Genomic DNA, 16,047 nt, shown 5'->3' on the forward strand with positions numbered 1-16,047 from the left:
TGGTTTTTGCTTACGATCATGCTTGAACCTATTCTAAGAGTCCTAACTCTAAATAATGTAAAAAGTGCGTGAACCTGCCGGTGTACATTTTTAGTCGGCAGGTATTATACTCCCCCCCCCCTCGTGGGGCTCGTATTTGTGCACCGCCATAAGGAATACAAGGCCGCCCGACGTCAGTAAGTTTAGCATGTACTATTTCTAGTGCCACGTGCCATATACTGCCGAAGACCTTGCAACTCAATTTTGTTTGTCTTATATACGTAGCGTGCCAAATACACTTCACATAATATGGGTGCGAAGTTTTTATCGAATCGCCGTAACGTATTTAAAAGTTGTCGTACAGCGTCCGTGTAAGGCCCTGTGAGTTGGTGGGCCCAAGCGGACCAACATACTAGAAGTGACCTTCCCCATCCCCAGAATTTTAATATTTTAAGTTAAGTATAATTCTCTGGGTATTAGACATAGAGAACTAGTTCTAACGGCAAACATTTTGCCTTAGGGCCCTCTGTAAAGTCCCTCCATAGTTTGGGGATCTAAAATCCCTTCTATGGGATCTCGGCTCTCAGTGAAGGGGATTAGAAGAAAACTCGGCACACGCTTACTAAGATTCCCCAGGACTGTCCCCACCAATTTTGGTGGATTGGAAGGGTTTGGAAAAAGGGATTTTCCCTCTCTTTGGGGCTTCGTGGGTCTTTGGCTTCTAGGACTGTGGTTCAGGTGCTCATTGTTGCGTGTGATGTGTAGTGTCCTACTAAGCTAAATCAGATTTAATAGCGTTATTGTTTTCGCACCTGGTTTACGTAACCGTGGGAATTATATAAGGCCGCCGTTGGCTATCATTGCCACCCACCCGCCATTCGTTGCTGCTCCAGTACATCGCCAGTTGTTTTCGTCGCCGCATCAGCTGTTGCCGTCGTCGCCGATATCACCCGTCCCGGCCGGTATTTATGTTATCATTAACGTATTTGTGTACACGTAATATCACCATTATTATTATTTATTGTTTTTATTATTATTATTGTGTATTTCGCTGCCCCCGTGGAGATTTCCGCATAAGCGCCACTTTTTTATGAGCGTCAATATATATTGTTGTTATATATAAACTATTTTGTTATTATTATGAGCGCATCCCAATTCCGTGACCACCACATTTTATTATTACAGTTGTCCGGAAAATGCTCGTCAATAGCCGGTAACAAACAACATTCTTCACTTAAAGAAGACTTAAATACCACGTTTACTGAACTCGTTTATGTGGAGCCTCTTAATCTTTCCAACAATTCATTTGAAGATAATCAAGAAAATAGTAGTATGAACGATTCTACTAGTTTATTCGACCGTATGCGTATCATTATGAATGAAATTCGTCCAATGCCTGCATCTCGTCATTCAAGTCCACGATCATTTGTTTTTACTGACCTCGAGGACTATTCATTTGCATTTCTCATGAAGGGAGTTGTCCGAGTAGCACTATATTCACCCTATCAAGGCCCATTATGAAGTGTTTTCCTGGAATGAGAAGACTTTCATAATAAAAATTCGAAATAAATCATTTATGGTTACGATTGATGAAGTGAAACCTGCCTATCTCCCGGTGAACGAAATCTCAAATGAAAACCAGGACTATACTCCACCAGCTACTGCTCCGCATATAGCCTATTAATAACAACCACCTAGAACCGATCCATCGTCATTGCCAAAACGCACATCTCGCTTAGGTCGCCGAGTAAGATTCCAGGACATTTTTGACACCAGTTAATTCCACTACAAAAGAAGGTACTGAAACTGTAATATATTCTAGAATATTCGACCGCTCAAACATCAAGAAGTCGCATGTGTCTACCGTAATGTTCTATAAGGTTAGCGGTGCCGCCGTCGATAACTATGGAGGATTCGAAAACATATATAAGCGCAACATCGTCTTACCGTGCAAGTAGTCTCAGCCTTTCTCAAGCCGACTCTCGCTTTTAGGAGAATTAATTTATATTTTATGTAGTTTAAAATAAAATGTTGTTATCGGTCAGTGTTTATTAATTTACACCTACTTATACACCTTATAATGCTATAAATGCAGTCCACTGTACCCCGAATGTTCATATTAATTATTTTCTAGTTTTTTTAAAAATATTTAAAAATATATTTATCATTTTAAATTTTAACAACCAAGAAACGAGTTACTATTTTCTGCAAGAAATCTTCATCAAAATTTTAAAATCCTAAAATCAATACATTAATGAATAATGGATATGCTTAGCATCGAAAATCAAATTATGTATATTGTTTTTCTAATTTAATTAATGTAATTAGTTTTTGATTATAAATATTATTATAAACATCAAGTAATATAACTATCAGAATCTTAAATAAAATAATGCAAGGCTGTTTCTCTGTATATAATGTTATGTAATTTCGACATAAAATTAAAAATAGTAACTATCAAGTTAATTAACTACTACTAATAATATTTTTCATACAATTTTAAAACTACATAATATATTATGTAAACGTTTAAAGGATGGTCTTAAATAAATATTTATAAAGATATAATATCAAAATATTTTTTTACAATATTGTAAAAAGGTAATATTATTATAATTATGGATTTTAATTGATAATATAATTTTATATCTAAGTAAGTTTTAAAAATTATTACAATTTATAGTGATTAATTAATTATAATAATAAATTATATTGTATTATTAATGTCTATGTTAGTATCATCATCCTCGTCATCCCAAAAATCTTTATAGGTAATATTATTCTGTAACATAATATAAAATACATATAAAAATTTTAATGGCCTGAATACCCCAAAATTTAAGTTCTTTTATAATTATTGTTAGTCCAACTTATGGAAAATCTTGTATTAATTTTCAACTCTTAGCTACTGATACAAACATTTTTATGAATCATACCTCCAAAATAATTTACAAACATTATGATTATGACGAACTTCTGTCATTATTTGAACTTAAAAAACCAATTAAATAAAAATTTGTTTGTTTATTGTTAAGATTTTTGAATTACAATAAGCACAACTTATAGGGAATCTTGTATTAGTTGTATTAATTTTCAAGTTTTTATGGGCAACCAACATTTTTTTTTATCGACACTATAAAAAACAATACTTAGAACATTTCAGTTGTCTATAAATAACTCAAAAAAGCCAATATATCTTGAACATTTAACAGTAAATAAATAGTAGGTACTCATATAAATATTTTGTAAATATTTTAAGCATTTGTAGTGATTAGTATTTGAGTTACAACTATAAAAAAAAAAAATTGATTTGGTCGAAATCTGGTTTTGTATAATAATTCTCGTTTTTCCGTCACTTTTTTTTTCTTATCAATTTATTTTGAAAACTGTTGTAAAAGTTTTTTTACCTCTATAATTTATTAAGGCTTTATTTGTCATCGCGAACCACACCTTAAGTTAGAAATTGAAGCATTTTTTCGCAAGTTATGTTGAACATAAAAAAAAAACATATCATTGTAAAATTATAGATGAAAAACCATATGTGATCAGAAACGTTTTTGGCTTATAATGATATAATAGGTAATGAATAAATATTATAATGATGTATTATAATGTATTATAATTAGGTAAAAGATTTATTACTAATTCAAATAACACATTTACCATTTACCATTACGCTAATACTTTATCTCCTAAATCTTAAATAAAAACTCTTATTATTCTTACTTCAATTACACTTTTTTTTTTTTTTGCTGTTTGGAACCGACGACCGGAAGGGGACTGCTTTCGCATTACTTCCTCCCAACTTCAATTAAACTTATACTTCATTAACATAACTTAATACCTAATAATACATTAACATTTTAAACCAATCTCAAATATTTGTATTTTAACTACTTAAGAGCTACGGCGCCTCTACTAATATGTAGCGTGGTCGGGGATGATCAGTTAAATATAGAATATTCAGGGAAGAAGTTAGTTTCTTATGAATATAATTTAATCGTAGCTCGGGAGCATAAATGGTACATAGGATACAAATAAATGTGGATTGATCCAAAAACGTATTAATATATAAAGTTTATTCTTACTTACTAATAAAATGTACAAGCTGTAGGACAGTCTCGGAAGTCGGAGTTCGTGAGCGCGTGATGTTAATCGCGGGGAACTGCCTGTCTCTTACATGGTATTCGTTTTTAGCCGTAGCTTTACAATAATTAAACATGAGACCTCACTGGAAGGGCTTTATGTATAATCAGCATTACAATATTATATTTTACATGTTTGGTTTATGATATATATATTATATATATGTATACTATATAATATGTACCTATTGTACATATTATTATGTTTATAAAATATAAATAATGATATAATAATCGTACACTTTCATCTACTGAGTTCTAATGAGATTCTACTCAATGACACTAAATATATATAGCAAAGCAGCTTCCTAAGTCTTATTTTACATTTCAAACTTTTTATAAATTTTTATAATTCTCATGTTTACTTATAACATCATTCATTGAAATATAAAATATTTTTATTCAGTGATTTTAGATTCTGAACGAAGTGATGAATGTATTGATTTTATTGTGAGGTGTGTTTTTTTATGTCTGTGTACAGCATAACTTGTCGAAATAATGCTTCAATTTCAAACTTCTGATGTGGGGGGGGGGGGGTTCCGATGGAAAAATGAATATCTTTGGTGCATTATAGGGGTCAAGAGTAAACATTTTCAAACAGTTTTCAAACAAATGGAAAAAAACAAAATAAAAGAACGAAAAACGAAAATTTTTACTCAAAACCAGTCGATTTTTCTGAGAATTTTTTTTTTTTGAAGTGTCGATAAAAAAATGTTGCCGCCCCAAAAAAAATTGAAAATTGAATACAAGATTCCTTATGAGTTTTTTTTTTTATTGTAGTTATAAAAATCGTTCTTCATAATTTTTTTTTTATAAGGGTTTATTATTTATTTTTACGAATTATGTCAAAATCGCGAAAATTTGCATATTTGAAAAGCCATAAATTTTTTATTTTTATGTTTAAGGTTACAAAATTCAACCCTAAGTTTTTCATAAGTTTTCCTTCAAATAACTGCACAGAAAATCCGAAGCATCATTATAGGAAATATGTTATGAGTGTCTAAATTTTAATTTTTTACGAAATTGAATTACGTAACGATAACGATTTATCCTCAAACAATTTTAAATCTTATTATTCAAAAAGTTTTAGTTGTAGATACTTGAAAATTTTACCAGTTGTTAGATTGGCATTTTATTTACATAATTTAATTTTCAAAATATTTTGCTTATTTTTTAATGCTATTTATAGGCATAAACTACCTTTTCCACTAAGCACTAGAAATTATATCCTAGGCTGACAAATCATATCCGTAGTTCTTTTCAGAGTCATTTAAATATAATGATGCCTATCATTGGATTCAAATTCAATACATCGATTATAGTGACCTATTATACAGCAAACTGTTTTTTTGTCATTTTTATTTCATATTTACATTTTTTAATGTTTTTAAAGTCATTAACTTCTTAGTCCTAATTATAAAAATGATGACCCATTAAAATTATTAAAATTATTTATTGCTGTTATTTTACCTCATAACGGATTTCAGGATTAATCAAAAATGTATTATATACTTGACCAATATCAAGTACATTCGACTAAAAAAAAAAAAAAAAACATTAAAATTAAAAGTTAATAATGCGTATAGCATAAAATGTATATTTTGACGTGTTCAATATACTTATGTATCTTTAAAATTAAAATTATAAAAAAATATTTAATTTGCTTTTTAAAAAGAATATTTACTCTATAAATTAAAAGGTTTCAATATGGTTGTTTTTTGGAACTTTAAAAATATATTTAAACAATGTGTATTATTTAAAAATAATCAAACCATGATGCATAATTTACCAATTTAATTCCAACTTCATTTCTGTCCATCAAATACATAGTAAATAATTCATGTGCTTCTAAATTCCTCAAGCGGTCCTATAATTATCCAATAAGTTGTTTAATTTGTTAGATAAGTAACACATATATATATATATATTGCATTGTAATAAATACTATTAATCATGGTAGTTGTGATCTAGGATAACATTTATATTGCTTGCAAATAGCAGTCTAGATGACAATGTGTTCCTCAACTACCCGAATTTATGCAATGGTACCTACTAGATTACCTACTAGATTACAAATAGTAACTATGCGGAGGAACATGATTGAAGCTAAAATTCTTTCCGGCTCGGCCCAAGGTCAAGTTGTTTTTATTCATAGAATATCGATAATGACTAATGAATTTCCTTTTGAATTTAAACGAGTCAAATTTTCTATAAAGTTTTGTACTTAATTATTTTATACGTATACGTAGTGAGTTCAAATAACACAACATTGTAATAGATCGCAATCACTATAGTAAATATATATTTATATTCACTCCTATGAATTATATAAAAAATGGTAATTGCGCCACCCATTCTAGACCAGGGGTCTCCAAATTTTTTTATTCAAGGGCCACAAAAAATATCATCTCTTGGTGGGCCAAACGTTTATACATGTATTACTCAATACATACAATTTTTAATTTTTAAATGATAGTTAACTCCTCGTATATTTACTATCCTATAGAGACCGTGGGCCTGTTAAAATTTGTTCGAGGGCCGTATTCGGTATCCGACCTGTAAGCTGTAGTTTGGAGACTCCTGTAGTAGGTAGACTACTAATCGAAAAATTTCGCTGCAATATTTATGAAAACGTTATCTGTACCGCCGTTTTGCCGTTTCATTATAAAAACTTTTTTTCTACCAAATTTTCTAAAGATTTCCGACCTTTTTCCGCTTCATCCCGTAGTCCGTACCGTACGCTTTCCCGTAGCACGTGTCGTTTGACGTTTCGCGAATCTCGCTTACTTACTACTGGGCTTCACTGAGAAAAATTCGTGTGAAGACACAGAAATATAGATTTATGAGCCCAGATATATGATACATAAAACGATCAACGATCTAATGAGTGAATTATAAATTATAATGATTCATGAAAAATTCGCTGCTATTAATGTATGAGTTCAAAGTTTGTTAAACAGTCGTAAATACTTTTATAAGTTCATCGTGGGTACGTGTAAAAATATATATATAAAGTTAATAGACTTGATATTTTGAAGTATTAGTTATAATATTAATATTCTGATATTTAAAAATATATTCAAAATACGTGCATAAATACGGTAACGTTGTATACTATACACTCCTATAATGCATTTTGTTTTCCACGATGTAAATATTATTACCTATTATTAGACAGTGACGTACGGACATTTGTATCTAATTGTTGAACCGCATTTGGTACATTCGAATAGCATGTGTGTATTTTAAATTTTCATAACAAATATAATAAGATAGTGATTTATCACAGTCATTACAAAGACGTAATAAGAGAATATTTTTACTGTCCGAGTTTTCATTATATGAGAATTGTAAGAATTTAACAAGCAAAATGACGGTTATGCAGCATTCTTTACTAGGAAACTGCTTAAGAGCTTGAGATTCGGCATTGATTTTCAACACAAACGGTAGTTAATACATTATGGCATAAGGTTCCTATGATAGGTTAGGCAGATGGTAGCAAGAACGAACCCTGCTCCGGCTGGTCAGTCGGCGGTGCTTTGATTAACACGGCCGTCCAAATTTTTTTTTCCAATTTTTTTGATTTTAAAATCATTTTTAAATGACATTGAAAATTAAAGTTATTACTGTGTCTTATACGATAAATACACGTCTTGGATTTTCTTAATAATAAATTATTAAGGGCAAGGATTTATATGCAATAAAAAATTATAAAATATGCATTTTATTTACTAAAATATGCAAAAACAAATTTTTATTATTTCTAGAGTATTATTATTTATCATAATTCAAAATTTATTATTATTACATTAAAATATTAAATATTAGCTTATATTATATCATTATTACATGCTACTATAATGTGTTGTTTCATTAATTTTCAAATACAAACATCCAGCAATTTGAACGTAAAATACATTTATACTGACTAAAACTCCTTTCCACATCTCACGAGGTTATTGGTGCATATTTAAATAATTCGATTTATCTTGGAGTTAATCAATATCGATTTCTTGGATAGATAATTTTTATACTCTATATTTACAATTATTCGACGGATAAACCAAAAACTATCGATTTTATGAAAAAAAACCATTTAAAATTAACAATAAATTATAAAATTTTGAAAATTTAAGTTAAAAAAAGTCAAAATTCCAAAAATCTATAAAAATGAAATTATATGCATTGTGTTCAAAATATGCAAAAATATGCAAAAAAAAAATTGGTTCTATTTAAACGAGAATAAGCCAAATCGTGGACAAATCTGACAACCATTAAATTTGTACTTAAGGAAAAAACATGCAAATGCATATAAATCCTAACCCTAGTTATTATATATCAGGGATGGGCAACTTAAGTTACTAGAGGGCCAATGCGGGCCAGAAAGCAAAAAAAAAAAAGGTTATCAAAATATACATTTTAATTAACATTTATTTTATCTATTATATAAAAATAAGTCCGGTTTTCCTCCCTGACGCTATAACTCCAGAACGCACGAACCGATTTCCACGGTTTTGCATTCGTTGGAAAGGTCTTGGGCTCCGTGAGGTTTATAGCAAAGAAAATTCAACAGAAAAGTGGGGAAATCGTTTTTCACATACAGCGCCATCTATTATACATAGCATGTACTTCAAACCAATAGCAACGGTGCGTGATAAAGTGTGTGACAGATAGTCATTATTCTCTGCTCAGTTAATTTCATTTAAGCTCAGTGTAAATTATGTGGATCGTGCATTTGAAGTTAAATTCAACACTCTGTCCATAGTCCAAAATGCCTAGAGAACGACGTGCGAACATCGGCCGCCGCACAAGACATGCAAGCCAGCAACAAGTCTATTCAAGGAACTTAAGAGAAGAAAAACAAAATATAATAAGAGAAAATGACCGATTGAGACATCGCGTGAGCACACTTGGAATCAATCAACAAAGAAATTCCAACGTCGCAAACAAGGAACCCCAGTTCCAGACTGGCCACAGGTGTTTTCAACTGATGCACTAGGTCGTATGTACACTGTTCATCCTAGAAACGATGAATGTTTTTATTTGCGACTGCTGTTAGTAAATGTACGTGGACCGAAATCATTTGCGCATTTGAAAACTGTGAATGGCCACCAATGCCAAACATATCGAGAAGCATGTCAACTATTGGGTTTGCTGGAGAACGATTCTCATTGGGATTTAACACTTGCAGATTCAGTTGTTTCATCAAATGCGTACCAAATACGAACGCTGTTCGCAATTATCATCACCACATGTTTTCCTTCACAACCAATTCAGTTATGGAACAAATACAAAGACGCCATATGTGAAGATATCTTGCATCGCTTGCGTATTCAAACGAATAATCCTGACATCCAAATAACCGATGAAATCTACAATGAAGGATTGATTCTGATTGAGGATCAATGCTTGACTATTGCAAACAAGCTACTGATTGAAGTAGGAATGATTGCGCCAAATCGATCGATGCACGATGCATTCAACCAAGAATTAAATCGAGAGCTGCAATACAATGTTGATACATTGCAGGAATTCGTTAGAAATAATGTTCCGTTGCTGAATGAACAGCAAAAACAAGTATACAAAACATTAATGCAAGCGGTGGACAATAATACTGGTGGTCTATTCTTCCTGGATGCACCTGGAGGAACAGGGAAAACATTTGTCATTTCATTTATTTTGGCCACTATTCGATCAAGATGTGACATAGCTTTGGCGTTAGCATCATCTGGAATTGCGGCGACTCTTCTAGATGGCGGTCGTACTGCACATTCTGCGCTTAAGTTGCCACTCAATTTAAACACAATTGATACTCCAACGTGCAATATTTCCCGATCCAGTGCAATGGGAAAATTGTTAATGCAATGCAAGCTCATTGTTTGGGATGAGTGCACAATAGCACATAAGAAATCACTTGAAGCACTTAACTTCACACTGAAGGATCTTCGGAGAAATAACAACATCTTTGGCGGCTTGATGATATTGTTGGCAGGCGATTTCAGGCAGACGTTGCCAGTAGTTCCCCGTGGAACGCCTGCAGATGAATTGAATGCTTGCCTAAAGGCATCACCTTTATGGAATAACGTAAAAACATTATCGCTAACCACTAATATGAGAGTTCAACTTCAAAATGATCAAAATGCTGCACAATTTTCCAAACAATTGTTAGATCTTGGAAATGGAAAAGTCCCAGTTGATGCGACATCTGGATTAATTACTCTTACCAACGACTTTTGCCGATTTGTAGACACTCAATTAGTTCTTATTGAAAATGTTTTCCCAAACATTAGTGAGAATTATAAGAATTATGCTTGGTTAAGTCAACGAGCAATTCTTGCAGCAAAAAATAATGATGTCCACGCACTGAATTTCACCATTCAATCAAAAATTGCTGGCGATTTGGTGACATACAAATCCGTTGATTCAATAACAAATCCCGATGATGTAGTAAATTATCCAACGGAGTTTTTGAACTCTCTGGAGATACCAGGATTTCCACCACATAACTTGCAACTGAAAGTTGGTACAGTTATTTTGATACTGCGTAATTTGAATCCACCGCGACTTTGCAACGGTACTCGACTTTCGGTAAAGAGACTTATGCCGAATTTAATTGAGGCAACCATTATTAACGGAAAGTACGCAGGTGAAAATGTATGTATTCCTCGAATACCAATGATTCCGACTGATCTTCCGTTTGACTTCAAACGATTGCAATTCCCAGTTCGCCTTGCGTTCGCAATGACAATTAATAAGTCGCAAGGCCAATCGCTTAGTGTTTGCGTGATAAATTTGGAAAATCATTGTTTTTCACATGGACAGTTATACGTTGCGTGTTCACGAGTTGGGAAACCATCCGCTTTGTTTGTGTTAACGTCAGACCAAAAAACAAAAAATGTGGTTTACCAAAGAGCACTACAATGAAACAATTAAATAACACTTCATTTTAGTAGGTAATTGAAATGAATTTATTACTGTTGTGAAATGAAATAAATATTTTCCTTTTCAAATATATAACAAAAAAAATTTTTTTTCTTTATCTTTTAATCACCAAACGAAATGTTACATAAAACGAATCTGGTGGCGAAACGGAGTTCGCCGGGTCTGCTAGTTAATAATATATAAATAGGTAGTCATTCTACCATAAGGTGTTAAAATTTCTGTTCTCGTCATCAATTTTACTTTTTTGCGGATATTCTTTACCTCTAAAATACGAAAAAAATTTTCAACGACAGCACGATACGAATGTACTAATAGCTATGGTTAAAAGCTATACATACGTGTGTGTATATACATATACTATATTATGAAATTTAGATATTTAATGATGTTCAATGCCAGATAACAATTATTATATATTGACAAGATAGTCTATATATATAGATTATAGAATAATAGACGATAAACTTTAACATTGTATGATGTGATTTTGAAATGTAGGACGGCCAGGACGAGCCAGATAAAATATACTCATCCCTGTTATGTATAATAAATACACATATCTACATTATCTACGTGTTTTTGTAGTACTACAACGCTCTTTTGATGTACGAATCTTTTATTTATAATTAATTAATGTATTACTTACAATAAATACAGTACTACTAATCGGTTTATCTGAGATAAGAATAAGCGTTACAGGGTGATATGTAGGTATTTTCTACAGGCCAATTTTATGATGATCATCATTATTCATCACATTAATATCACCTTAATGTATTTACACTGTTATATTATATTACATTACATTTAATGAATTATACGATACTGTTTTAAGTTGTACTATCTATCATGATAGTTGAGTGGGATTCGGGAAATCATAGAATTGAGGACTGTGTGATCTAACTTCGGCTATATAAAAACTGTATTAGTTTTAAAACAGATTTACCTCAGGAGTAACAACTATTTCGGAAATAGCACTCTTTATACTTGTGTACATCGCAACATAATCTTGTTTCAGCTTCCAATGATACCTAAATATTATAGTAAATATTTCAATCCTATTAATGTATGGACTTTTCGAATTGTCTCTCAGTTTTATAAGTGGTTCAAGTATATCATTTTTCTTGATCTCTGTTGGGTCAAAATATTTTAATATCGTTTTACTTGACCTATCCTGAACCCAACCACCAGGTCTATTCGAAGGTTCCCATTTATCACTAGATAATAGCACCTGAAAATAATATTTTGTTAATTAATTATATTGCCAATTTAAAATTTGATAAACATAAATGTATTTTTTTCATAGGAGTTTTTGAGAAAAAAAATGAGTTGTATGATGGTATGTAAGTGATTCAAGAATTTGTATATTAAAATAATATCATTTTAATTGAATTGGTAGTGATAATTGATCTTATTGCGATTTTAAAATAGTAAGTAATTATTTATTTTAAAAACTAGCCACTTACGAAATACAAATTGAGTGTTAAATTATAAAATATTTTTTTTTGTTAATGGTATGTTCTAAGTTAAGTGTATAAAATATTTTTTATGATTGTAACAATAAATAATTCAGTTATTTGTGTGGTGACATTAGATTTTTTTAATGTTGTATGTAGTGATTATAAATAAATATATATATATATATATATATATATGTAGTATGTATGTATGTAGTGATTATAAATAAATATACATATATATATATATATATATATGTCCAATGATATCAGCTCCTGATTTAGGGGAGAGCAAACCGGGCGACAGCCTTGGGGCCTCCACAAAAGAGTGGCCTCTAAAATAGTGACTTCGGAAAAAAATTCTTTCATATTACAAATGCACTGTCACCCCGCCGTCCCATCAATAAAACTACCTAACAGACTATAAAACAATAATAACTTTTTTGTATTCCGTTAAGACGTGTGCAATATTGTATTCTTGATCCCTTAAAAATTTAGTTTTTAGATTCTGAACGAAGTGATGAATGTAATGATTTTACAATGATGTATGTTTTTTTTTTTTTGTGTCTGTGTACAGCATAACTAGTCGAAATAATGCTCCAATTTCAAACTATGGGGGTGGTTTAATATCCTTGGTGCATTATAGAGGTAAAAAGTTAACATTTTTCAACAGTTTTCAAAAAAATCGAGAAAAACAAAAAAAAAATGACGGAAAACGGCAATTTTTACGCAAAACCAGTTTTCGACCAAATCGATTTTTTGTTATGGTTGTAATTCAAAAACTTATCATTGAAAATACTTGAAATTTTCACCAAATTTTAATGTCAGTGGTATCCGTATATAGTTAAATTTTCAAAAAAAATTGACTTTTTTTGAGTTATTTATAGACCACTGAAATTTTCGATTTTTTTGAGAAATTTTTTTTGAAGTGTCGGTAAAAAAATTTTGGATGACCAAAAAAACTTGAAAATTTAATACAAGGTTCCTTATAAGTTGTTTTTATTGTAGCTAAAAAAAATTAAAAATCGTTAGTCACATTTTTTTTTATAAGAGTTTATAGTTCAAATTTTTACGAAATCTGTCGAAAACTCGAAAATTTGCAAGTAATTTTGAAGTTGAAAAATCATAAAATTTTTTTCTTTTATAACTAAGTTTTGAAAGTTTGGAAGATGGTTCTCCATACATTTTTCTTCAAATTTCTGTAAAAAAAACTCTACTGGATTCAGACAAAAATTTTTTATGAGTGTTTGAAATTTAAATTTTTACAAAACCGCGTTAAATAACGGTTTAGCCTCAAACGATTTTTGATATTTGTTATTATTCAAAAAGTATAAGTCGTAGATACTTGAACAATTTACCAGTTATTAAGATTCGCGTTTTCTTTACGTGATTTAATTTTCAAAATATTTTGACTTTTTTTGAGCTATTTATAGACAACTGAAATTTTCAATTTTTCTGAAAATTGTTTTTTTATGTGTCGATAAAATCTTTTTGGCCCAATCAAAATACTTGAAAATTTAATGCAAAGTTCCTCACAAGTTATTATTATAGTGATTAAAAAATTATAAGAATACATAGGCACAATTTTTTTTTATTAGCATTTGAAGTTCAAATATTGACAAAAATTCGTCAAAACTATGAATACTTGCAAATTATTTTGTAGGTATATTTCATAAAAATTTTTATATAAGTAGCTAATAGTTGAAAATTTAATACAAGGTTTTTCATAAGTTTAGCTTACAATTATTATAAAAGAATTTAAATTTTGTTGTATTCAGGCCATTAAAACATAAACCACCTTTTTCACCAACCACTATAAATTATATCCTAGGCTGACAAATCATCTTCGTTCAGAATCGTTTTTCGTATACAATGATAACTATCATTGGATTCAAATTTAACACTCTTATAATATATAATAATGATCCATACGGCACCTAATGTACAGCAGAGCGGTACTCACTTGCCCGCTTTTTTAAATGTAACTTTTCCCTAGTGATTATTTTTCGTTTTATTCAATATAATTTCATAATTATTATACAATGAAATGCAATTTATCTACAGAGGAGTCATGGAAACGATTGTATGTTATAATAAATTAGTACCTAGGTACTTAAACATAATAATTTATTTAATTTCTATTGAATATCATGAAAATTGAACATTGATCAATCAAACTCATGAAGAAGGATGTGTGTGAAATCCTTTTTACTACTTAAATTTGTTTAAAAAAAGTGTTATCTAGATATTACTGAATCTGACATGTGAGTTATGATAAAGGGTCATATATTATTATAAAATATTTAAAATAAAATAAAATATCTCAACATTTTAGTATTGTGCAAAATGTAAATATAAATTAAACATCTTAAGACTAATTACTTTGCTCTTTTGTTTAGCTTTTAGATATATAAAATGTTCATCATTAACTAATAGTTCACTGCCGAGCAATTCTTTTTCTTTGGATGCCACTATATTTGCATTATTTTTAGCTTGATTGAATTTTGATGTATATAAACGAAATTGTGAATTATTACTCTGTACTGCAAACAGTTCCATTAACCACTTATAGGCAATAAAAAGATTGTTTAATATTTCATATGTCGTATATTTTGTACTTGTGAATTGGTTATACAATTGTTCATTAGAATCGAATTTTTTGGATTTTCTCATTTTTGCGGTCACATTTGACTTTTTATTTTTAGATTTTTTTTGTTCATCTTCTTTTATAATTTTTTTTTCATGAACTTCGGTATAAGCAATCAGTAATGCAATTGCTTGAAAATAAAAAAAAAATAATAGTATGTTTTTAAATTTTAATTGATTATTATAATGTTATGAATTCAATAACGTATAAGTAACGTATCAAATTAAGTACCTATTGTGAATATTTTTTAAATAAAAACAACTAAGGGAATTACGAATAAATATGTAGGTACTAAGTATCTATGACTTGAATTTAAAATACCTATTTTATTTATTATTGAAGATTTCTTAAGGTTACTTAGAGGTGAGTCGGAGGGTTAAGTATTTAAGTATGTGATAAAGTCTGGTTAAAACCAAGGCAAGTATGAAAAATAATTTAAATATAATGTGTCTCAACCAAAAACTTAGAGCGTTGTACTAAGCATAGTCTGGTCAAATATCACGAATAGTCACAACTGTTGTGATTATCAAATGGATCAGTATGGCTATATCACATTTTACACGTAATAATTTTTTATTTATTAAAATAATTTACAATCTATACAAAAATAAGTACAATAAGCAAATTTGATATCTTATAATGGTTAGTGATAGGAGATTAACATTTATGGGCAGGCACTCAGCAGTACCACCCAACCGGGTACACTTGAAGTTAACTATTAGAATTTTTTTTTTTTTTTTTTTTTTTTTTTTTTTTTTTTTTTATTTTAGTAGGTCTCTAGGCCACTGTCTTTTGAGTCTTCTGCGTACGTTACCAGGAAGTGAATTGGAGTATAGTTGTTTTATTAATGAGTTACTGTGAGAGTTTAAGTTGTTGT

General features: G+C 30.1%; 2 protein-coding genes across 3 annotated transcripts in view; both read right to left on the reverse strand.

Annotated features, from left to right (window-relative positions):
• Positions 1-2,382: 2,382 nt before the first annotated feature.
• Positions 2,383-16,047, reverse strand: part of LOC114126139 (uncharacterized) — a 53,295-nt gene continuing 39,630 nt past the window's right edge. Inside the window, exons 12-17 of one of the 2 annotated variants that reach the window (XM_050206420.1) lie at positions 15,142-15,300; positions 14,906-15,066; positions 12,013-12,297; positions 5,914-5,991; positions 5,595-5,660; positions 2,434-2,761 (exon numbers count right to left, since the gene is read on the reverse strand). In XM_050206420.1, coding sequence (XP_050062377.1) covers positions 2,687-2,761; positions 5,595-5,660; positions 5,914-5,991; positions 12,013-12,297; positions 14,906-15,066; positions 15,142-15,300 — 824 coding nt within the window. In that variant the 3' untranslated portion in view covers positions 2,434-2,686. Of the gene's footprint in view, positions 2,762-5,594; positions 5,661-5,913; positions 5,992-12,012; positions 12,298-14,905; positions 15,301-16,047 lie in introns of both variants that reach the window. The other variant, XM_050206419.1, reaches the window with a different exon arrangement.
• Positions 8,749-10,477, reverse strand: LOC126551991 (uncharacterized). The gene is made up of 2 exons (XM_050206423.1): positions 9,556-10,477; positions 8,749-8,969 (listed from the first exon to the last, which is right to left on the reverse strand). The coding sequence occupies exons 1-2, from the start codon at positions 10,085-10,087 to the stop codon at positions 8,962-8,964; spliced, it is 540 nt and encodes a 179-aa protein (XP_050062380.1). The 5' UTR covers positions 10,088-10,477; the 3' UTR covers positions 8,749-8,961.

This window comes from Aphis gossypii, chromosome X, assembly GCF_020184175.1.
Source record: "Aphis gossypii isolate Hap1 chromosome X, ASM2018417v2, whole genome shotgun sequence".
NCBI lineage: Eukaryota > Metazoa > Arthropoda > Insecta > Hemiptera > Aphididae > Aphis > Aphis gossypii.

Bases quoted from the DNA above. Each gene is read 5' to 3' on its own strand.
- LOC126551991 (XM_050206423.1), bottom strand. From the start codon at position 10,087: ATGTTGTTATTTCTCCGAAGATCCTTCAGTGTGAAGTTAAGTGCTTCA.